This window comes from Schistocerca americana, chromosome 1 (assembly GCF_021461395.2).
Source record: "Schistocerca americana isolate TAMUIC-IGC-003095 chromosome 1, iqSchAmer2.1, whole genome shotgun sequence".
Classification (NCBI taxonomy): domain Eukaryota; kingdom Metazoa; phylum Arthropoda; class Insecta; order Orthoptera; family Acrididae; genus Schistocerca; species Schistocerca americana.
The window spans coordinates 654,848,064-654,871,503 of record NC_060119.1 but is presented as its reverse complement, the minus strand read 5'-3'; the positions used below and the strand labels follow the sequence as shown (position 1 = coordinate 654,871,503).

Genomic DNA, 23,440 nt, shown 5'->3' with positions numbered 1-23,440 from the left:
TCCTTCTATTCTTGTCCTGTTGCCTGTCCTCCCCCCCCCCCTCCCCCCCTCTAGAAAGGCACAATCCCAAAGTTAAGGTTTCACACTATTTGCTTCTATTATTTTCTGTATATGTTAGTGTTACACTTGTTTTCTTGTTTCAGCTATTGGTAGATATTAAGTTCTGTGCCATTCCTCAAAGTGTAGCAGAAACTTTAAATATTTTACTCACAATCCATTAATCAACAAAAATGTTCATAATCAAATTTTAAAATGTTCATTTCCATTTTAGGTTCTCATACAGGGGCGTGTTAATCTGAACAGGGCCATTGATGGGGATATTGTAGCTATTAAAATTTTACCACAAGATCAGTGGAGAAGCTCCAGTGATATTGTTCTTGAGGATGATGATGAAGGTGAAGGTATGAGAATGAAACTACAAATGTTTTTGATGTTTACTTTTTTAATAATTTAGGGATCTTCCTGGAACAAAGTAATTGTAGAATGTCTTTCAGATACCCTAACAACAGTGGGGAATGCTTTTCGCAGAGGTCAAACACCTTTTGCTAATGTCTGTTAAATATGTATTCTGAAGTAAAGTAATATATCTGTGCTAATGGTATGCCTTCCCAACTGAAGAATTAACCTTATCATGGGGCAAGCTCAAAATTAAAGTGTCATCTTTTTAAGTATCATGTATTACTGTCCATCTGCTCATGTTGTCCCTTTAACAATTTTCAGTACATTAAGGGTAACACTTGGTAGAGAGACATCTGCTGGCGTCATTTTACAACTACCTTAGCTGTTTCTCCATTTACGACTTAATGCGTATAAGGTGATATAGGACTTGTATTTTTCATCTGCCCCAGGTATCAAGTTGTTGATAATATTAAGTTGTCAGAGAAGTTATACTTTTTGAAAATGGGTGGCTACATGCACTTGAATGCTGAAACAATGTTACTCTCTGTGACTAATGTCTTATTCTGCTCACCTGCTCTTGTGTGCACTGCTCTGAAAACACTGTTTCACAACTTATGCTCATGTAATCACTTTCTCCTGATGATCCACATATCATATAGACCAGTTAATGGAAGGATTTAGTTGATTAATTGATATTATATTCCTAAGCACCTTGGTAGATTATATTTTGCATATTGGTTTCAAATATCTCCAGAATACTCCTTCACTATTATTGCTTAACTGCTGTAGTAAGGACTTGCAAGAGGTTTCCATCCTGATTAATTTTCAATGGCTGTAGTAGCTGCCTCCAATTCTCGCAGTTGAGTGCAGCAACGCTGTTTTAAGATCATCTTCTGCCAGGTTCTAAGCTTCAGCAATGCCTTACATACTGCAACAATAATGTACTGCTCCACAGTTAGTCCATTCTGCATTATTGGCATGAGCCACAATGAACTAAAAAAGTTCAATTTAATATAAAATCCATAATTTTGATGAATAATGTTTAGCAAGGGCCTTATTTTTGACTCACACTGTAGATGCTACTGTCGACCAGTTTGGTACAATAAAATGTCACATTGTTTGCTTAGAGAGTCATGACAGAGTGCTCTATTTGAGTGAATAACTACCTTGCAGACAGATTACAATAAGTTAACATTTTATTTCTTTTTAGGTAATTTGAATGAAGAAGCTCTAGAAACACAGCAGCAAGCTAAGGATGTTCAGCCAACAGGTGTTGTTGTTGGAATAATACAAAGAAAGTGGAGGCAGTACTGTGGTATCCTACAAGTCTGCGCTTTAGAAGATGTAAGTGAATTCTGTTTCAAAAGTGTTGTATGTGATGATTTAATACAATCATAAAACTTTGAAATCCTGTTTCAATACCTACACTATGTGATCAAAAATATCTGGACACCTGGCTGAAAATGACTTATAAGTTTGTGGCACCCTCCATCAGTAATGCTGGAATTCAGTGTGGTGTTGGCCCACCCTTAACCTTGATGACAGCTTCCACTCCCGCGGGCATACATTCAGTCAGGTGCTGGATGGTTTCTTGGGGAATGGCAGCCCATTCTTCATGGAATGCTACACTGGGGAGAGGTATCTATGTCGGTTGGTGAGGCCTGGCATGAAGTCGGTGTTCCAAAACATCCCAAAGCTGTTCTATAGGATTCAGGTCAGGACTCTGTGCAGGCCAGTCCATTGCAGGGATGTTATTGTCACGTAACCACTCTGCCACAGGCCTTGCATTATGAACAGGTGCTCAATCATGTTGAAAGATGCAGTTGCTCATCAACAGTGGGAAGCAAGAAGGTGCTTAAAACATCACTGTAGGCCTGTGCTGTGATAGTGTCACACAAAACAACAAGGGTTTCAAGCCCCCATCATGAAAAACAGACCACACCATAACACCACCGCCTTCAAATTGTAGTGTTGGCACTACACATACTGGCAGATGATGTTCACCGGGCATTCACCATACCCACACCCTGCCATCGGATCACCACATTGTGTACCGTGATTCATCACTCCATACATTTTTTGACAATTCAGTCATCCAGTGTTTACGCTGCTTACAGCAAGTGAGGTATCATTTGGCATTTACCAGCATTATGTGTGGCTTATGAGCAGCTGCTCGTCTATGAAATCCAAGTTTTCTCACCTCCCACCTAACTGTCATAGTACTTGCAGTTGATCCTGATGCAGTTTGGAATTCCTGTGTGATGGTCTGGATAGATGTCTGCCTACTACACGTTACAACCCTCTTCAACTGTCAGCGGTCTCTTTCAGTCCACAGACGAGGTCGGCCTGTACACTCTTGTGGTGTTCATGTCTCCTCATGTTTCCACTTCACTATCACATCGGAAACAGTGGACCTAGGGATTTTTAGGAGTGTGGAAATCTTGCATACAGACATATGACCCAAGTGACACCCAATCACCTTACCACATTTGAAGTCCATGAGTTCCGTAGAGCACCCCATTCTGCTCTTTCACATTGTCTAATGACTAGTGAGGTCACTGATGTGGAGTACCTGGCAATAGGTGGCAGCACAATGCACCTAATATGAAAAATGTATGTTTTCGGGGTTGTCCAGACCCTTTTGATCACACAGTGTATGTTCAACAGATACTTTGTAAAGCATGGGAAAAGCTCACTCTTTCAGCAGTAGGCGTGATTGGGGTACAGGATTTTGGCTTTGACGTGTGTTTGGACAGCTTAAAGATATAAAGCAGACATATAGGTAAAACAAATAAACACAATAACCCACTCTGTATTTTCCCAGAGAAAACACACAAACTAATTATCAATAAGACCAGAGCCTAGACCATCAGTTGTCATTCCTCCACAATCTAAACACTTATCCATCTATACATTTCACTTGGTTGATCTGAATCAGTGAAGTACGTCTCTGAACATTTACCATAAAATCTCCATAACAACTGTAATACCTTCATGTTCATCAGCCACTAACAATAGCTGCACTTTATTAGCTGTCACCTGTTACACACTTCATTAGTTGCTGTCCTCACCCATCTAGCCCATTCCCTGCTCCCATTCCAGCACTACACAGCCGTCATTCCACCACCACACACAGTCTTTTCATTTTTATTCATTTATGTATCCTGGGAGCAGTGTTGGCTCACATGAATTATTCAAGCAACCCACTAAAAATATTTTAGAAAGGAACTACTATAGAATGTGGCGTTGTCACATACTCCTTCTGCTCTCCCCAAATCTCTCCCCATCGCTCCATATTAAAACTGGTTTTCATACTGCCCAGGTGGCCAGATTAGGCAATATTTTACCATTTGGGCTAATAATGATGGAATTCTGACCAAATTTTTATAAGAAATGCAACCATCACCATTTTGGCGTCATTTTTGTGGAGCAATGCAATTTTTGAGCAACACAGGCAAATCAAAGAGCATTTTTGTGCACTGATTTTAAGTTAATGTTATTTGTAATGATGTTTACTGCTCTGCTGCCTTGTGAAGTATTGGAATATTGCAACCCCAAAGTTCTGCCAGTCTCCAAATAATGATTTCCATCCTAACATTAAACTGTTATGGATTGTCAGTTTGTTACAAACTTATTCCAAATTAGAAACTATTGCACCACATAACACAGAAACACAAAAACAGTAAATGGCAGCATTATGTTACATTCAGCTGCAAGTAAGAACTGATCTGATTAACAAAACAACAACTAAACTCAAGTAAGTCCAACAATGTACAATAGTTGGACTTCATTAATGTACAGTAGTTGGTCAGAAAAAATAGAGATAGGTAATAGCCAGTAGTACTGTCGATATATCGATAGTTTAAATCTGTCATTGGCTTGTTCACTATCAATAGTATGAATCATTTTTTGTCACATGATTGAAATCAAAATATGAGGGTAATCAAAAAGTTCCCACTCGAGGGCCAAACAGTCCGGAATTGGTATGCCGCTCAGCTAAAATCACTGTAGGCTGTGAGGCAGTCATTCCACACACTCATCAGGTTGAAGAAACCCATTTGGTAAAACATGATGTTCTACTGTGAGAAGAAATCTGTAACTGCCTGGTGCATATCCCTGTCCAACAGAGTTAGCCGACCCTTCAGGGCCTTTTTTTTTTAAGGGTCTGGAGGCATGATAACCACATCAGGAGAGATAGGTACTGCAGGGCAGTTGCTAAAGTGTCTTCCACATGCGTTGGCATAACTTTTACATGAGGACATTTGCAGTATGGGGACGTGCGCTACCAAGAAGCAGCATCAAACTTGGTGCACCATTCACAGTGGTGGTTTTCGACAGCAGTGCTGCGCTATACACACTCTTCGTTCTCCAATACATGTCTCTATCGTTTATTGTCCTTTGGCTGCCAAGAAAAGAATAACAGCACATTGATCCTGTTTTTATGCATTTGGTAATAATATCACCATAGTTCATGTTTCAACATTTACCGGACGCACATCAGAAAGGCACAAATGCCACACTAATCTCTTGCCCACATGTCAGTGCTTGTACACCCACATGGAAGTCATATTGCATTGCATACATGCTCCAGCAATGCCTTCAAATGGAAGCTCACAACCACAACTACAACTACACATACAAAGACTCATGCTATGAATTTTTTGGTTTGAAAACAGTTGCCAAAGGAGATCTTCAGGGGTCTAGCACTCTTTGATCAGTAATGCAGTCTGTCTCCCACTTTAACTATTTGATCGGAACTTGTCCCTGCCCATAAACAATAAATAGTACTAAATAAAACTAAAAATTAAGTATTTGTGTGGTATGAAATTCTGTCCCACTGTAGTTGCCAACAGTTGAACAAGACTTAGAAACTGGAGATTGTGGTAAGGTGAATTGCTGATTTGTTAAATTTATTTTAGGGTCAGGCAACAAACCCGCAAAAAATACCAACTTGAAATTGTACAGCTAGTTGGCTAAAAAGATGTTAAAATTTAAAGTTAACTCTGAAACATATGCATAAAGTTTTTACTGTATAATGATATCTCAAAACAGCAGGTGTTAACACTTTGAGATATTTCCTAGTATTTCTCTCTCTCTCTCTCTCTCTCTCTCTGTGTGTGTGTGTGTGTGTGTGTGTGTGTGTGTTTTAGCTCTTTTGTAATTTGACAGATCTATTAAAATGTTTGTAAATTAAATTTTTATCATTGCAGGCAACACATCATATTTTTATACCATCAGATAGGAAAATTCCAAAGGTCCGAATTGAAACTAGGCAGTACAAAACTCTAAAAGACCAAAGAATAGTTGTTTCTATTGATTCTTGGCCTTACTTTTCACGATATCCACAGGTAAGAAGTACATTTTTTTCATTTGGATTTAATTTATGGTATTAATAATGCTGTATTTAACTATTTTCTTTGTAATACAGGGGCACTACATCCGAGCACTTGGCAAGATTGGTGATAAGAATACTGAAAATGAAGTCCTGCTTCTTGAGCATGATGTCCCTCACAATACATTTTCCCAGGCTGTTCTCAGTTGCCTGCCAACACTGCCTTGGCTGATAACAGATGAAGTAAGTGACACATTATGTAGTGTAAAATGTATATCATATCAAAGAATTCTTTATTTGATCCTGTACGTTTAATCATTTGTAATTTCCTCAGCGGAGATAAAAATAAACTGAAACAGGTTTTCTTTTATTCTAATAGGAGGCTGGCTGGAATCCAGGCCATGCCTAAGATCTTGATCAAGTATGGCAGCTAGATTGTAGGAAAGGGGTTCACAATGTGTTTTTTACTTTAAAAAGTTCAAAATGTTAGTTCTTTTAGGAGATGACAGATGGTATGTAGATTGAAGGCATGATGGAAGTCCCTTCACCATCTCCTGCTGCATTTAACCATGTCAGTAGTCTTTCAAACTGCTGTGCCAAATGAACTCAGAACAAACATGAAACAAAATTGAGAGTAAATGTATATGTAAATAATGGCACTTTGATGTGGCTATTAAAGAAATCAGTCAATTTTTCTTGGTTGAAGGACTCTTTCAACAGACCATTGCAGTGTAAAGCAATCAGCTCAATTTGTAGACTTTCTGGCATACATTTTGCATTTAAAGTAAGTCAGTTTGAAGATAGTTTTAAATTTTGTGAACTCTGTGACACATCACAAAAGCTCATCTTGCAGATAACTTTGCTTTTTTGCTGTACTTTAAAGCATCATAAACACCAACTGTCATTTGAGTTTGGTGTGGAAAAATGGGCATTTACTTTGCTTCAGATATTTTCAAAATAGATCCAGATTCATTTCCAAGGTGAAATGTAATTCATGTATAAGAATATTTTTGCATTACATGAGGAAATTCAGCTAATTCAGACAGCAAAATCCACTTGCCAAAATTCAAAGAATACATTTGTCTTTCCATTCGTTCCTAAAAATAGAAATATTTCCCTTCACAATTCCTACATTTGCTTACAAACTTCTCTGAAGCTGAGCCACCATACATTTATGTGGTACAAGTCACCCTTACACGTCAGCCTTACTGTTCTCCAAAAATGAGATAAACTAGTTGTGCATCAGCTTTCTTGCTCTAATAATCTTCACAATTTTTATTACACTATCTGCAGCACAGTTTCTGTACAATGCATACTTGCACAGAGCTTCCTAGCACATAATACAGTGAATAAATGTGACTTTCTGGCCTGGGCGTGTTTCATCAACAATTTTCATCAGAAGGCCAACATTCCTGGGTGTTACATTTGGAAATCTTTGTGTAGCAACGATTCTGTTTCCCAATGCACCCTTCAATATTTATAAATAAAGTTTCTCCTGTTATGCTGCCTTTCAGTGACTCCATCACAAGCAGTTCCTGCTGTCCTTCACACTGAGCAAAGAGGCCCAGTGTAGGGGGGGGGCTGCTATACACCCACTTTTAGGTTTCCGTAAATTGTTCAGGATAAATTTCCTTTGAAGAGGAACTGGCTGATTTTGTACACCAGTGTATGATCATACTCTGTCCCTAATGACCTCATAACAGTGAGATGTTAAGCATTAATGCACTGCCCTTTTTTATGGATTACACAAAAGTGGTCATTAACACCATAGACAAAAAAAATCGTTTGTGGAGTATCAATAAGATCTGCACTTCTGTGCGTTTTGAGAAAATATCAGTCACATTGCTTGTACTCGGGCATCAACTGTACAAACTCATTTTGTTTTATGACCTGTATTCTGAATGTCATTATTCATGTAAATAAACTGATACTTTAAAAAATTTGTTTGTTGTCTAGACAAAGGATTTTGCCCATATAAAGTGTTGTAGTTGTTGAAGACTTCATGCCCACACAAGCCCCCCCCCCCCCCCCTCCCACCACCACCAAAAAAAAAAAAAGAAAAAAACCTGTTGCCTTTGTAACATTGTATGTCACAACAAAACTAGCTTTTGTCATTTTCTGGTAATTTTTGCTGTCTTTAGTGAAAATATTTTGTTGCTTCTCCAACATAATCATTATTTGACAAGACTTTTGCATCCTTGCATTTTCTAAAAGTTCTCTGCAATACACAGGCTGTTTCATATTAAAGTTTTCCTTGAAATTATACTTTTTGGAAACTACATCTTCATTTCAGATTAAACACATAGTATAATCACTACTACCTGCAAAAACATACTGCAGTGTCCACTCTTTGTTGAATTTTCAACACTTCCTATCCACTTCCCTCAGTCTGCTGTCGACTATTACATTTTAAAGGTAGTGTAACATTTTGCTGCCAGGGAAAAGTGGCTTTCCAAATAAGCAGGCACTAAATAAATGAACTGCTAAAACATCCTTGGTGCCAAACTTTGAAGGCAACTCCAACCATTAGCTGCATAATTGATTTCCATTTAATTCATTTTCTTACATTCTGTGAACTAACAGCCACAGAACTGCTGACAGATGAAGGCAAAAACATACATTTATTTAATGAAAACCAATTTTATACATAAGAAACTCTTATTTTTAGACGATATTTCTGCACAATTTGTCAGGAGACTGACACAATTTTTGCATGGCCATTGTTCTTTATTTTACATTTTCAGTATAGTTGTGAATTGCCTGCTGTGCTACAGTTATTCCCCCTTTTTTGTTTTATGAGATTTCCTTCTGGCAGTGTGAGGTTAGACTTGTTTTGGTTTTTATGCAAATATTTAATTTTCATTACTCCGGTGAGTAACTATTGACCCTGAATATCTGTATTTGTAGAGTTATTGGTCATACTTATGTAAGCTGTTAACATTTTTTGGTTAAGGGAGACTACTCACCAAAAGCAGAAGCTTTGAGTTGTCAGTAGGCACACACAAAAAGGAAGAAAACATGCTAGGTTTGGGAACTAAAGTAGCCCCCCCCCCCCATACACACACACAGAAAGGAAACATGCTAGCCTTGGGGAACTAGAGTAAAACACACACACACACACACACACACACACACACACACACACACCTTTGTCCCCTACAGGCTGCCAGCTGGACTAACAACACCATTGCTGCATTTTGGCAGGTGAACTAGTTGTGATGGGCCTGTGTTGGGTGGGGTGGCTGGAGGGAGAGGGAGATGGGAGGCTGAAAGAGGGATTGGGAGTTACTGGCTAGCAGGTTGGAGGGAGGCAGCTGGTTTGATGGCTAGGAATGTGGGAAGGATGGGAAGTCAGGTGTACTGGCTGGGCATGTGATGCATTGTAGTAAGAGCCGATGGATAGCAGCACTCACTAAAACTGATATGGGGACGTGAACTGGGAGGGGGTGACGCAGTGGGGGAAGGGTGAAAAGTGCGGAAACAAGGGTATCTGTGATTGAGGCCAGGATGGTTGGGGGAGTGGAGGATGTGTTGTAAAGATAACTCCCATCTGCTTAGTTCAGAGAAGCTGGTGGTTGAGGGAGGGATCCAGATGGGCTGTGTTGTGAAGCAGCCCCTGAAATTGTGTATATTGTGCTCAGCTGCATGTTGTGCTACCAGGTTGTCAACATTATTCTTGGCAACAGTTTCGCGGTTGCCATTCATCCTGATGTTCAGCTGGTTGGTAGTCATACTGACATTAAAAGCTGTGCAATGTTTGTAAAATTTGAATAGCTAGCACTTCCTGCAACTCTCTCAAGCACAGTTTTTAATGAGATTTTTGCTTCCTCATTAGCCTCTTCTGACATAAATTTAATAGCGTTACATATAGTTACAGGTGTGTGATGAAGGACGGTATATGACATGGCTTTTTTCACAGGTGGTGCGAACTCTTATGGGTTAGGATAAGCCCGCAATGCACTTCTCTGTTTTTCATATTTATCACATCTCTATCTCCAAAAATAACCTGTGATGTAAAATGCAATGTTATGGTAAAATATGCAGATGACAGTAAACTACAGATTTTGTTTGAAAAATCGCCTGTAAAAACACAACTTTTTGTTTGCCCAAGTCATACAAAATCCATTAAATACATGCACAAGTCCCTTCATTGGCTGCATGACTTTGGTCTCTTCATATGAGATAAGCATCAGAAACAAAATACACACAAAGAACATTTGTCACCATTATATTTATTTAAAGTAAAATGGCTACACAAGATCTGCAACGTTCTGCACCTTACACTTTTATAAAGAATTGATCAAGTAGCTAAAATTTATTCTGGCTTCAAATTTTGTAGTTAATATCATAATGCAAGGTGTTCAGTAGTGTTCTACATGCTTTCCAGGATTTTCAACTTTTTGTTTCTTCCTTCTGTTTTATTTTGTTTCAGAGTTTTATGTGTAGTATTGGAACTGAGACATGGAGATTTTTGATTTAAGACTTTTAAATAGGGACATGCATATTTGTGTTTTGCAACAAAAATAAATGTAAACAAGTGCTATAATTATTTGTAAACCATGATGTTACTTTTATAATCTTTTAATGTGATTTTCCTCAGGATGTTGCCAGAAGGGTAGATCTCCGTCATGTCGACATCTGTTCTGTTGATCCTCCTGGTTGCACTGATATTGATGATGCACTTCACTGTATGGCCATTGGAAATGGAAATTATGAGGTAGAATAATATTTTTTTAACTATTGCAAAAACAACTGGAAAAATAATTGAGTAATTTGTTGGAAACAAAATTTAAAGTGGCTATCAAAATTAGAATAATTAAAGCATGCTTTGCAGCAACAAGAATCATCAGGCAATCTACTGTTGAGAGGTGAAGGAAACTGAAAAAAATTTTTTTTGGGATTCTGGGCTATCCTTCTGTGTTGCCGCTTTTACTTTCTTCATTTCCACCTTTTGCTTGCCTATTCCCTTATTGCAACAACAAAAAATTTTATGTGAAAAATTCAAGTTAATATCTGTTTATTTCGCCAAAACCGTATGCCAGTCTAGTGATGCTATTGATATCTGTATCAGTGTATTTTTAAGGCTTAAGGTTTATTTCTTCTTCTCCAGGTTGGTGTCCATATAGCTGATGTTTCTCATTTCATACGTCCTGGCACTGCTATTGATAAGGAAGCAGCCCATAGAGCTACTACAGTTTATCTTGTTGACAAAAGGATTGATATGGTTCCAGGTATACCTCTTGAAATCATTGTAATAGTCAGTTGGCTATTATAAGTGAAAGTAGACTTGTCTGGTGTGTACTGCTGATGGCATCTTCTTGGGCTTCCATCTAGATGGGTGCATTGAATTTGCGTGACTTTTCATTGAGTCTTACTCTCATCATCTTTTAGTGAACTCTTTGTCAGAAGATGATGAGAGTGGCACTCAACAAAATGTGTTATTTCAATACAGCCACCCAGATGGAAGCCCAAGATGATTGCTTCAGCATCTGGCTAGTGTCCAATGATATAATAACAATTGTTGAAAGTTGTTAGTTTTGTGTTGGTTGGATCTTAATGTTGGTAATTTTCCACTGTGAAATCTAAAACATACTGAAGTCAGTGATTGGGACTGGGCAGGCAATAACTACACACATACATATGTCAGGCAAATTTTACGCTACATTATATAAAGAGCAAACTTCAGTGTAATATAATGCTTCTTTGTTGTGGGAGAACTGTGAGCAGTTCTTGTAATAGAAGAGGACAAGTTGTCAGTGCAAATGTTCTACATTAACATAAAAGTTATGAGTATCAGTAGCAGTAATTTTTTCCCCAAATTAATAAGCCAAACTTTCAAATGTAATATGAAGTCTATTCAAAAAATTCTGGAACGTTCATAATTTAGTGCTAGTGGTGTGCTAGAGTGAAATACGGTTGGCATCCCTGTACACATCTTTGGAATATGTAACTACCAGAAGTTTGATTGTTGTATGTCTGTTAGATATTGTTCAGTGCTGTATTGAGTAGAATGTTTTGTCACACAGTTTGTGAATTCTGAGATGGCAGAATTAAAGGAACAATCTGTCTGCTTAAATTCTGCATGAAACTCAAGAAATCCTTTACAGAGACACACCAAATGATGCAGGAAGCCTACAGTGGTGAGTGCTTAAGCCGTACTCAGTGTTACGAATGGTTCATACAGTTTGAAAAAGGCCAGACAGAAGTTAAAGATGAACTTCATTCAGGACGCCCTTCAACATCTACCGACAATCCTCACGTCAGGAACATCAATGTAATTGTGCATGTCAATGAAGACTTAATGTCTGAGAGATTGCAGACGAATATAACATTCCAGTTGGATCGTGTCATGAAATCCTGACACAGCATCTTGGAGTGCATCATGTTGTCACCAAGTTTGTCCCCCAGGTCATGAGTCAAGATCAGAAACACCTTCGTCTTGCGATCTGTGAAAAACTTTTGGATTGTGCAAATAAGAACAGGATGTATCATAAGAGAATCTTAACTCTTGATGAGATGTGGATCTGTGGTTAAGCTGTTGGACCAAGGTTCAGACTTCACAATGGGTTGGGAAAGGTTCACCAAGACCAAAAAAAGCTGGTCAGATCAGGTCAAACGTCAAAGCCACGCTGATAGTTTTCTTTGACTTGAAAGGATTAGGTCACCATTAATTCATGCCACTGGTACAAACTGTTAATTGATCACACTATTGGGGCATGTTGTGATGCCTGTGAGAAAATGTGAGAAGGAAACGGCCTGAACTGTGGCGAGACAATCCGTGGCTCTTGCATCACAATAATGCACCCTCACATTCGTCCCTGTTGGTACATGACTGTTGCACAAAACATGAAATCACTGTGCTGAATCATTCTCTGTACTCTCCAGACATGCCCCCCTGTGGACTTTTTTATTTCCAAAGATAAAAATCCCATAGAAAGGACAAAGATTTGCAACGATAGATAAGATAATAGAAAATTTGCTGATGGCACTTCATGCAATTCAGTAAGAGGTATACCAAGACTGCTTCTGGAAGTGGAAATGGCATTGGGAGTGATGTATCAATTATGGAGAAGAGTATTTCAAAGGAGACCATGCAAAATAAGTAAAAGGTAAGCTTAGAAAAAATTTGTTGACAAAGTTCTGCAATTTTTTGAACAGACCTCATATAGCCACACAAACCTAATTACTAGTGTAGTATAATGTTGATGAATTTTCAGAATGAAAAGTGAAATTCAGTGTGTATAAGAGAAAATACCATTAATCCAGTGCACTTTATTGTTCTGTAGAATTATGTAGATAAATCACTGGAAGAATGAAAATACATCAGTTCTTCGTAACTCATACTTCTCTTCTGTTTATGATTTTTTTTTTTTTTTTTTTTTTTTTTTTTTTTTTTTTTTTTTTTTTTTTTTTTTTTTTTTTGAGATCTCTTCAATTGATATGTAGTGTTGGTTTTTCGAGATTGTCATTTGTTATGTTTTCTAGCAAATCTACCGTGTACTTAGTGTGTAAGAGCACTTATGAAGAGCATTATTGTGGATCTTACCTAATAACACAATCTGTGAGAAGAAAACCTAGAGAAGGATGGACTTAAAAATACTTGGTTCCTTTTTATAAAGGCAGTATTGCCAAAAGAAAATCTTCACTGGTTATTCCCTCTGTGTCAAATTGCATAATATTGGCATAGTGTAGACTATCATTATTGACAAACTGAAGTGTTTAACGCATACGTGCTGGCACTGAGAATTGTATTTTTTGCTGTGGGGCGCTGCACATATTCAAACCTCCCTTCATCTAGCAATGCTGCTTTTCCTGTTTCTCTCTATGGGGCAATGGTCATACTCAGATGCTCTAAGCTACTGTTTTAGTATGGTGACCTTTTAGTTTGAAAAAAGAGAGATCACATAAAATAATTTTATACTAGATTAATCACAAATTATGTGATATCTCATTTGTTCAGAAAGCTGTTTGTTGCACCTGGCTGATATGTAGTACATCATATGTCAGTGTCTTGCTTGTAACATAATTTGTAGAGTCAAGCATGAGCCACCAGTGATATGCAATGCCCAACGGAAGGATCTAGTGTGAGCCACCAATGGTACACGCCGGCATGCACACATTAATTATGCTACAGTGAGGCAGATGTAATCTCTGTACGGAATTGTTCACATTGAAATCTTATCTTCAGCTGCTGTTGAGTGGATTTAATTCCCGAAAATCACCAATGGAACCTTAGATTTTACATCCGTTAGCAATCTACAAGTTTAATTTCATTGAACATGCAGCTGGTATCTTTTGACAGACCTACCCTGTTCTCATTTTCTTGTAATCACCTGACGACTGCAGTGCTTCCCCACTATAAACTTGAATGGCGGCACTGAGTTTCTTGTCCTGTTGTGGTTATCCTCAGATCTCTTATTACGTCTCCGTTGCTTGTGCATTGGCCTGTTTATGCTTATGTTTCTTTTTGGGCCTCTTGGTTGTGCCTCAGTTTTTCTAGGAACAATGTATATGATGAACATCTTGCTCTTGTCCCTGTCCTCACTATAAGTGCATCCCTCTCAACATGGTATCTGAATGATGTATCCCTCATTACCAGCCTTCCCCACTTTTTTCTCTGATGAACAAAGTATTAGTTTTAAAAGTCAGATATTGTATTTGAAACTTGTAAATCTGTGTAGCAGTAGTATTTGAAATTTTACCTCCTGCCATTCTAATTTAATGTTCTGTGCTTTCAAAAAAATTTGTTTCATTTAATTACTGGCCCACTTTCTCTGAAGTGTTTGCTGTTGGTGTAATGTGTCCTAATCCCAATTCCACACTTTGTTACAGAACTCCTAAGTTCCAATCTTTGCTCACTCAGAGGAAATGAAGAAAGATTTGCATTTTCCTGCATTTGGGAGTTGTCACCTAACGCTGAAATAATTAATACTAGATTTTGTAAAAGTATTATTAGATCACGAAGAGCTATGACGTATGAAGAAGCACAAATCAAAATTGACGACAAAACTCAGACTGATAATCTAGCAGTGTCATTAAGACACCTGAACAGTCTGGCAAAAATACTGAAGAAGAGACGCTTGGACAATGGGTTTGTATACTTTGTTTATATGTATTCAGGTCACATTGCAGGTTCGGATTAAATGTTATGATGAGGACGATGATGTTTGGTTTGTGGGGCACTCAACTGCGCAGATATCAGTACCTGTACAAATTCCCAACCTTTGCTCAGTCCAATCTCGCCACTTTCATGAATGATGATGAAATGATGAAGACAACACAAACACCCAGTCATCTCGAGGCAGGTGAAAATCCCTGACCCCGCCAGGAATCAAACCTGGGACCCTGTGCTCGGGAAGCAAGAACATCACCGCGAGACCATGAGCTGTGGACATGGATTAAATGTGAGACGAATCCTTAAAGTAAAGCACATTCAGTCATCCAGGTCTTTTTGAGTGCAATATTGACACCTGTTCTGTAGATAGCAGAAACCCACACACCTGTGACATGATATATCATCACTTGTTCATAATTATTTTTTATACACTCTAAGACAGAAAAAAAAACCACACACACACCACAAAGGAATTATACAAATGATACAGAAGTTAGTAGATGTGATGTACATGCACAGACAAACAAATGATTACAGTGTCAGGAAAACTGGATGATTTATTCAAGAGAAATAACATTACAAACTGAGCAACTCAGTAATGTGTTGGTCCACATCTAGCCGAAATACAAGCAGTTATTCAGCTTGGCGTTGATTGACGAAGCTGTTGGATGTCCTCCTGAGGGATATCGTGTCAAATTCTGTCCAATTGGCACGTTAGATTGTCTGAACCCCAAGGTTTTTGGAGGGCCCTGCTTGTAATGCTCCAGACATTTTCAATTGGGGAGAGATCCGGTAACCTTGCTGGCCAAGATAAGATTTGGCAAGCATGAAGACAAGCAGTAGAAACTCTCTCCATGCATGGGCGGGCAGTGCAAGTCCAGGAAGGGCAACAAAACGGGGTATAGAATATCGTCGACATACCACTGTACTGTAAGTGTGTTGCAGATGACAACGAAAGGGGTCGTGCTATGAAGAGAAATGGCACCCCAGATCATCATCACTCCTTGTTGGTTGACAGACGTACCACTGTGCTGTAAGGTTGTTGCAGATGACAACCAAAGGGGTCTTGCTATGAAGAGAAATGGCACCCCAGCTCATCATCACTCCTTATTGGTCAACATGGTATGGCGAACAACCGTCAGATTGATATCTCCCCATTATCTGGGCCATCTCCAGACAATTCTTCATTGGTCTTCGGGCCTCAGTTTGAATCAGGGCTCGTCACTGAAGTCAATATACTCTAGTTGATGAGATTCCAGGCCAAACAGGTGTCTGGAGACATCACGGATAGCTTTGGGATACCAACCTGACCGTCACCCACCATATGGCCCGACAACTAGTAATGACGGTCTGGGGTGACATTTTTTTCGTAGCAGGAGCCCTTTGGTTGTCATCCACTGTACCCTTATAGCACAATGATATGTTGACAATATTCTATGCCCATTTTGTTGCCCTTCTTGGCAAGCTGTCCTGAGCTCACACTTCATTGATATAATGCCTTCCCACACACAGAGTGTGTTTCTACTGGTTATCTTCATGCTTGCCAAACCCTACCTTGACCACCAAGGTCACTGCATCTCTTTCCAGTTGTAATGTATGGAGAATTATGCACGGTGTCCTCCAACACTCTCAGGATTTTGACAATCTAACACATCAGTTGGACAGAATTTGGCACGATGCCCTCAGTAGGACATCCAACAACTCTTATCAATCAACGCCAAGCCAAATAACTGCTTGCATAAGGGCCAGAGGTGGACCAACTTATTATTGAGTTGCTCAGTGTGTGAAGATCTTACTGTTGAATAAATTAGCCAATTTTTCTGAAAATGTTACCATTTGTTTGTCTGTATATGTACATCACATCTACGGATTTCAGTCCCATTCCAATGATTCCTTTGTGTGGTGTGTCTTTTTTTCTTAGACTGTCTTAAGTTTATAGCAGTTTGTTTGTAAGCTTGGGTTTTAAACATGAAGCTCACCAAAGCATTTCAGCCATGTAAAGATACATGGACAGAATAGACTTCACAATTCTTGCAGTACCTCCAATTGTCTTACAGCCCACCCAAATGTAAAACTGTTGAGTATGACAAACTCTGAATTCTGTGAATCAAAGGTTCCTGTATTATGAATTAAAGGTAAGATGAAAGATGACTGATAATCATAGCATAGTTGGTGAAGACTGTCAGAGATAACTAATACACAAAACCACAACACTGTGGAAAGGATAGGACGCTACTCTTCAATATAGAGGAGACATTGAGTTGCAGACAGGCACAATAGAAAAGACTGCTAAAATAGCCTTCTTTCAAAATAAGAACACCCACACATTCACACAAGCACAACCCTAACACTCACATGGCCAGTCTCTTGGCACAGTCTGTGAGAAGAGCTCACAGTAAAGGCTGGCAGTCAGGTGCCAGCATCCGGAGACAACAGCCATGGGTTTGTGAATTGTTCTTTTGTGAATGTGTGTGTTTTTCCTATTTCGGAAAAAGGATGATCATGTTTTAGCAATGTTTTTCGTTGTACAAAATTGTTAAAGCTTTCGTGGTCACTTGTTGACAAACTGCCTATTGGCTTCTGTCTCGGGTTCTGTGGCCGATGTTCATCTAATGATTTTACTGAAGTTTCTCCAGCTCAAGTGGCTGGCACTGTCAAAGCTTCACCCTCCATTGCCAGTGGTGAACTGGAGCCGAGCTCACAGCCGCAGACTATATGTGCCTGGCCCGCCAACGTCCGAGGGCTTCTCTGCGGTCATTTCCGGTGTGGTTCTCCTCTTGCTACCTATGACGGTCATTTGCTGCAGTACGGGAAGCGAGGATCCGCTTACCTTAAGGCTTTCCTCTTTCTTGTTGAAACTGTTCACGTGCTTTTGTATTTCTACAACTCCTCTCTTTTCTCTACAGCTTCTCTCTTTTCGTTGTGCCTATCTGTGTCAGCAGCTCCTATATGTGATGAGTAACAGTCTATCCTTCCCATATTGTTGTTATTCCATCCAAGACTTTCCAGTGTTTGACCAAAAAAACACAGTTGTCATTGTATGTTTCAATATAGTTGCTGTGACTCAAATTCAAAGAAAAACACATAAATAACATCAATGAGAATAATTAAAAAAATTATCATTTTTATATCTCTTATGCCAAACCTTAGTCATGAGATGGAAAATTTGTTCTTAGAGTGTAAATCATGCCTTTGCAACAAAATGCAAGGTTTGTTGTGTGGTTGCCAGACGCATTTCACTTTATTAATCTGAAGAATCTTCAGTGGTCTATAATGTATATTTTATTTCTTATGACATTTATATTATTGTATGCTGTGCATCATCAGCTGCATTGTAGTAATTATAGTCGATAGCTGCTAACATGCTGGTTATTGGTTCAAACCCCGCATCCTGCAGTTACTGATGATTTGATATTGCTGGTTTCTGGGAGGCTCTGGGATGTATTTATTTCAATTTGCTAGAACATACCTTGTATATACAAATAAGAGTACTCATTGATGAAGTGGGCAATTATTATCTGCATTTACTTCATCTTTGCTCGGTAAATGTGCTTTCAGTATGAACTGTTAGTTTTGTTAGTGCCTTCCTCTCGTAACTGTTACTTGATTCTGGATTCTGGTGACACAGTTTAGTGGAGACACTGGGTATCACAGACATCGATATTGCCATAACTCCAATAAACTATGCAAAAGCCATCACCTTTCTTGTGTGGGCTCCAAATACAAACAGTACAGTACTCCAATGGTCTGCAATGTCAAGGTAGCAATAAGTACTAAGCATTGGTGAGCAAGAACACACACCAGGCATCCTGCAGTGTGTTTGGGAAAAGCTGGTTGGGATTTAACTGAGTGGTAAAGGCATTTGACTGCATCATTAAATACAACATGTGGGAAGGCGTGACCTGTCTTGTCAACATTATTCTTACTTGGACAGTATAGCTCAGTGAGAGTTCAAAAATAATGAGGAAAATCTCAAGAGTTGGAACACATTGAAGTTAAGAAGACATTTGATGACAACCAGCAGCCAGTCTGCGTAGCCAAAGAACAACTAAAGAATATAGCCCAACACTAGCAGGAAGTAGCAGTGTTTTGGGGCTGTGTCACACAGTGAACCCGAACTGACAAAGGTGCACACCTAATGAAGGGCAGAGCGGATAACACCCATCAAGCACTTCTTTTGAAGGATGTCACCACAACAGAAGGACTTTGTGAACTGGTGCCATCACACCTAGACAATGCACCAGAAAAGAATACAGCGAAATATGATTGACAGGCCTGTGATTGTCATACTGGTGGCAGCCATAGAAACCATCAAGACTTTGCTATATCAAAAGCAGGTTTGTCAGTCACTGGCATATATCTCTGAAAAGCATGCCTCAGTAGTCAAAGACTGCAGTAATTTGTATGTGGGTTGCTGTGTGTGTGTGTGTGTGTGTGTGTGTGTGTGTGTGTGTGTGTGTGTGTGTGTGTGTGTGTGTCTCCAATGAAGGCCTTGTTGGCTGAAAGCTCATTTTGTGACAGTATTTTTGTTGTGCCTATCTGTGAGTCAGCATCTCTGCTAGAGAATTCCTGGACTTCCATACATCAGGTAGGAAAGCTTAGAGTTTGCTCACAAAGTTAGTAGTGGCACCCCATGAGATCATAGATATGATGCTATTGTCCCCAGCCACATTGCAGACAACATTGTGCCCACTTCCAGAACTCCTCAAGTCTGGACACATACTGTTGCAGCTGAGAAGAAATTATAAGGGCTCTCGGAACAGCTTGCAAAGATGAAATGAATATTTTCTACCACACAGCATTGAAGAAGTAATTACTGCCATAAAAGAAACGAAACCAGGGAAGCCCCGGGCTTTGATGGGACATACGTTGAATTTATTTTGCACTGTGGCCTTTATGTGGGGGGGGGGGGGGGGGGGGGGGGGGATGGCTGGCTGAGTTCTTCACAAACATTCTGCAAAATGAGCAACATGCCACATGAAATAAAACAAGCAGGGGTAGTAGCCTTACTGAAACCAGATAAACCAAACGATAAACCAGAAAGTTACAAACCCACAGTCTTACTTAGAGTGCTATGTAAGCCACTGAAAGAGTAGCGTACAATAGAATAAGTCACAAGATTTTTGAAAAATGCCATTTGAACAGGCAGGATTCAAACCTAACTGCAGCTGCACAGATCTAAGCCCTCTTCATAATAACTTTAATGGAAGCTGGCTTGTAAAATCAAAAGAGGTCATCAGTTGTAATCATTGATCTGACAGCTGCAGATGATACTGTCTGGAGCCAAGGTGTCGTACTGAAACTTTTGCAAATCATTCCAAGGCTAAAAACTGGCTGCGTCATAATTGAAATGCTCGATAACCAAAGTTTACAAGACTGCTGAGCAACAAGGTGTGTTCACACATGAAGCTAAACAATGGAGTGTGATAAAGATCTGTCGTGGCACCTCACCTAGTCTGTTTTTTACATATCAGGTATGCCTCAAACCACATAAAAAATGTCTGGATATGCTGATGCTGAGCACTTGCAATGGTGCATAGAGATCTCAAAGTTACTGAGTCAGTATTGACCAATAGTTTATCATTTACTGGTGAATGTTTCTGCTAATGAGGAATGCAGTCAAGTGTTGCTTGGACAGAAATGTCAATGCTTCATCTAAGCAACAAGTTGGCCAGCAAAGGCCTCACCTCCCTGCCGCCGTTGGATAAGCAGCTGCCAGCAGCAAGTCGTATACTCTTAGCTCACTTATTTGTTACATAGTTTAATTCTTAATTTCTTTCCATGTTTTTGGGTACTTGCATTGTTTAATTCACAAATTTCGGGCGTATTATAGTATTTGAGAGTTGTAGCATCGCGTTTTAGTACCTGAATAGTGTAAAATCGCGTAGTCTCCTTCTGCCGCCGAGCAGTGTGTCAGCAGTGCGCAAGTAGCAGCATTACTGCACTTACTAGGCAATCTTGTATTTTAATAACCATTTAAATTTTCTTGGTTGGTTGGTTGGTTGGTTGGTTGTTTCGGGGAAGGAGACCAGACAGCGAGGTCATCGGTCTCATCGGATTAGGGAAGGACAGAGAAGGAAGTCGGCCGTGCCCTTTGAAAGGAACCATCCCGGCATTTGCCTGGAGCGATTTAGGGAAATCACGGAAAACCTAAATCAGGATGGCTGGATGCGGGATTGAACCGTCGTCCTCCCGAATGTGAGTCCAGTGTCTAACCACTGCGCCACCTCGCTCGGTTTAAATTTTGTGTCGAATTGTTTGTGCTCTCTGTAGATTAGTTCAGACGTTCTTTGCACAACAGTATTTAGCATGGATAGGGACTGCAATTGCTGTGTTCGGATGCGGGCTGAGTTGACATCCCTTTGCTCCCAGCTTCAGGCAGTGTTGGCTTCGGTCACACAGCTTGAGGCTGTTGCCAGTGGGCATCACTGCGGGGGTCCGGATGGGGGTTTGTCGGGAATGGCCAGCTCGTCTCATGCATCCCCTGATCGGACTATGGCTGTGGCTGCCCGGGATACTGCCCACATAGAGGCTGACCCCTCACCTGTGGTAGAGTGGGAGGTCGTCTCGAGGTGTGGCAGGGGGCGAAAGACATTCCGGAGGGCTGAACGGAAATCCTCTCCAGTTTGTATGATGAACCAGTTTCAGGCTGTGTCTCCAGCTGATACTGATCTTCGGCTGGACATGGCTGCTTGTCCTGTTCCAGAGGTTGCCCCTCAGGCGGTTGCAGAGGCTGGGCTTACTGGTAGTTGGGAGCTCCAATGTCAGGTGTGTAATGGGGCACCTTAGGGATATGGCTGCAAGGGAGGGGAAGAAAACCAATGTACACTCCGTGTGCATACCGGGGGAGTCATTCCAGATGTGGAAAGGGTCCTTCCAGATGCTGTGAAGGGTACAGGGTGGACCCATCTGCAGGTGGTCACTCATGTCGGCACCAATGATGTGTGTCACTATGGATCTGAGGAAATCCTCTCTGGCTTCCGGCGGCTATCTGATTTGGTGAAGACTGCCAGTCTCGCTAGCGGGATGAAAGCAGAGCTCACCATCTGCAGCATCGTCAACAGGACTGACTGTGGACCTTTGGTACAGAGCCGAGTGGAGGGTCTGAATCAGAGGCTGAGACAGTTCTGCGACCGTGTAGGCTGCAGATTCCCGACTTGCGCCATAGGGTGGTGGGGTTTCGGGGTCCCGCTGGATAGGTCAAGATTCCACTACACACAGCAGGTGGCTACACAGGTAGCAGGGGTTGTGTGGCGTGGACTGGGCGGTTTTTTAGGTTGGATGGCCTCGGGCAAGTAAAGAAAGGGCAACAGCCTCAAAGGGTACGGGCCAAAGTCAGGACATGTGGGGACCAAGCAGCAATCGGTATTGTAATTGTAAAGTGTCGAAGCTGCACTGGGAAAGTACCAGAACTTCAAGCGCTGATAGAAAGCACCAAAGCTGAAATCGTTATAGGTACGGAAAGCTGGCTGAAGCCAGAGATAAATTCTGCCGAAATTTTTACAGAGGCACAGATGGTGTTTAGAAAGGATAGATTGCAGGCAACCGGTGGTGATGTGTTTGTTGCTGTTAATAGTAGTTTATCCTGTAGTGAAATAGAAGTGGATAGTTCCTGTGAATTATTATGGGTGGAGGTTATACTCAACAACCGAGCTAGGTTAATAATTGGCTCCTTTTACCGACCTCCCGACTCAGCACATTAGTGGCAGAACAACTGAGAGAAAATCTAGAATACATTTCACATAAATTTCCTGAGCATGTTATAGTCTTAGGTGGAGATTTCAATTTACCAGATATAGACTGGGACACTCAGATGTTTAGGACGGGTGGTAGGGACAGAGCATCAAGTGACATTATACTGAGTGCACTAACTGAAAATTACCTCGAGCAATTAAACAGAGAACCGACTCGTGGAGATAACATCTTGGACCTACTGATAACAAACAGATCTGAACTTTTTGACTCTGTAAGTGCAGAACAGGGAATCAGTGATCATAAGGCTGTTGCAGCATCCCTGAATATGGAAGTAAATAGGAATATAAAAAAGGGAGGAAGGTTTTCAGACTACCTAACAGATCAAAACAAAAATTTCTGTTCCGACACTGACAATGTTGAGTGTTTATGGAAAAAGTACAAGGCTATTGCAAAATGTGTTTTATACAGGTACATGCTGAGTAAAACTGTGAGGGATGGGAAAAATCCACCGTGGTTCAACAACAAAGTTAGGAAACTACTGCAAAAGCAAACAGAGCTTAACTGCAAGTTTAAATGCAGCCAAAACCTCCCAGAGAAACATAAGCTAAACGATGTCAAAGTTAGCGTAAGGAGGGCTATGCGTCAAGCGTTCAGTGAATTCAAAAGTAAAATTCTTTGTACCGACTTGACAGAAAATCCTAGGAAGTTCTGGTCTTATGTTAAATCAGTAAGTGGATCGAAACAGCATATCCAGACACTCCGGGATGATGATGGCATTGAAACAGAGGATGACATGTGTAAAGCTGAAATACTAAACACCTTTTTTCCAAAGCTGTTTCACAGAGGAAGACCGCACTGCAGTTCCTTCTCTAAATACTCGCACAGACGAAAAAATGGCT

General features: G+C 40.2%; 1 protein-coding gene across 1 annotated transcript in view; it reads left to right on the top strand.

Moving 5' to 3' along the window:
• The window catches only part of LOC124625802 (exosome complex exonuclease RRP44), a 150,077-nt gene that overhangs the window by 58,218 nt on the left and 68,419 nt on the right, over positions 1 to 23,440 (top strand). Inside the window, exons 6-12 of the mRNA XM_047149269.1 lie at positions 272 to 401; positions 1,610 to 1,743; positions 5,610 to 5,747; positions 5,828 to 5,974; positions 10,332 to 10,448; positions 10,842 to 10,962; positions 14,564 to 14,822. Of these exons, the coding sequence (XP_047005225.1) occupies positions 272 to 401; positions 1,610 to 1,743; positions 5,610 to 5,747; positions 5,828 to 5,974; positions 10,332 to 10,448; positions 10,842 to 10,962; positions 14,564 to 14,822 (1,046 nt within the window). The remainder of the gene's footprint in view (positions 1 to 271; positions 402 to 1,609; positions 1,744 to 5,609; positions 5,748 to 5,827; positions 5,975 to 10,331; positions 10,449 to 10,841; positions 10,963 to 14,563; positions 14,823 to 23,440) is intronic.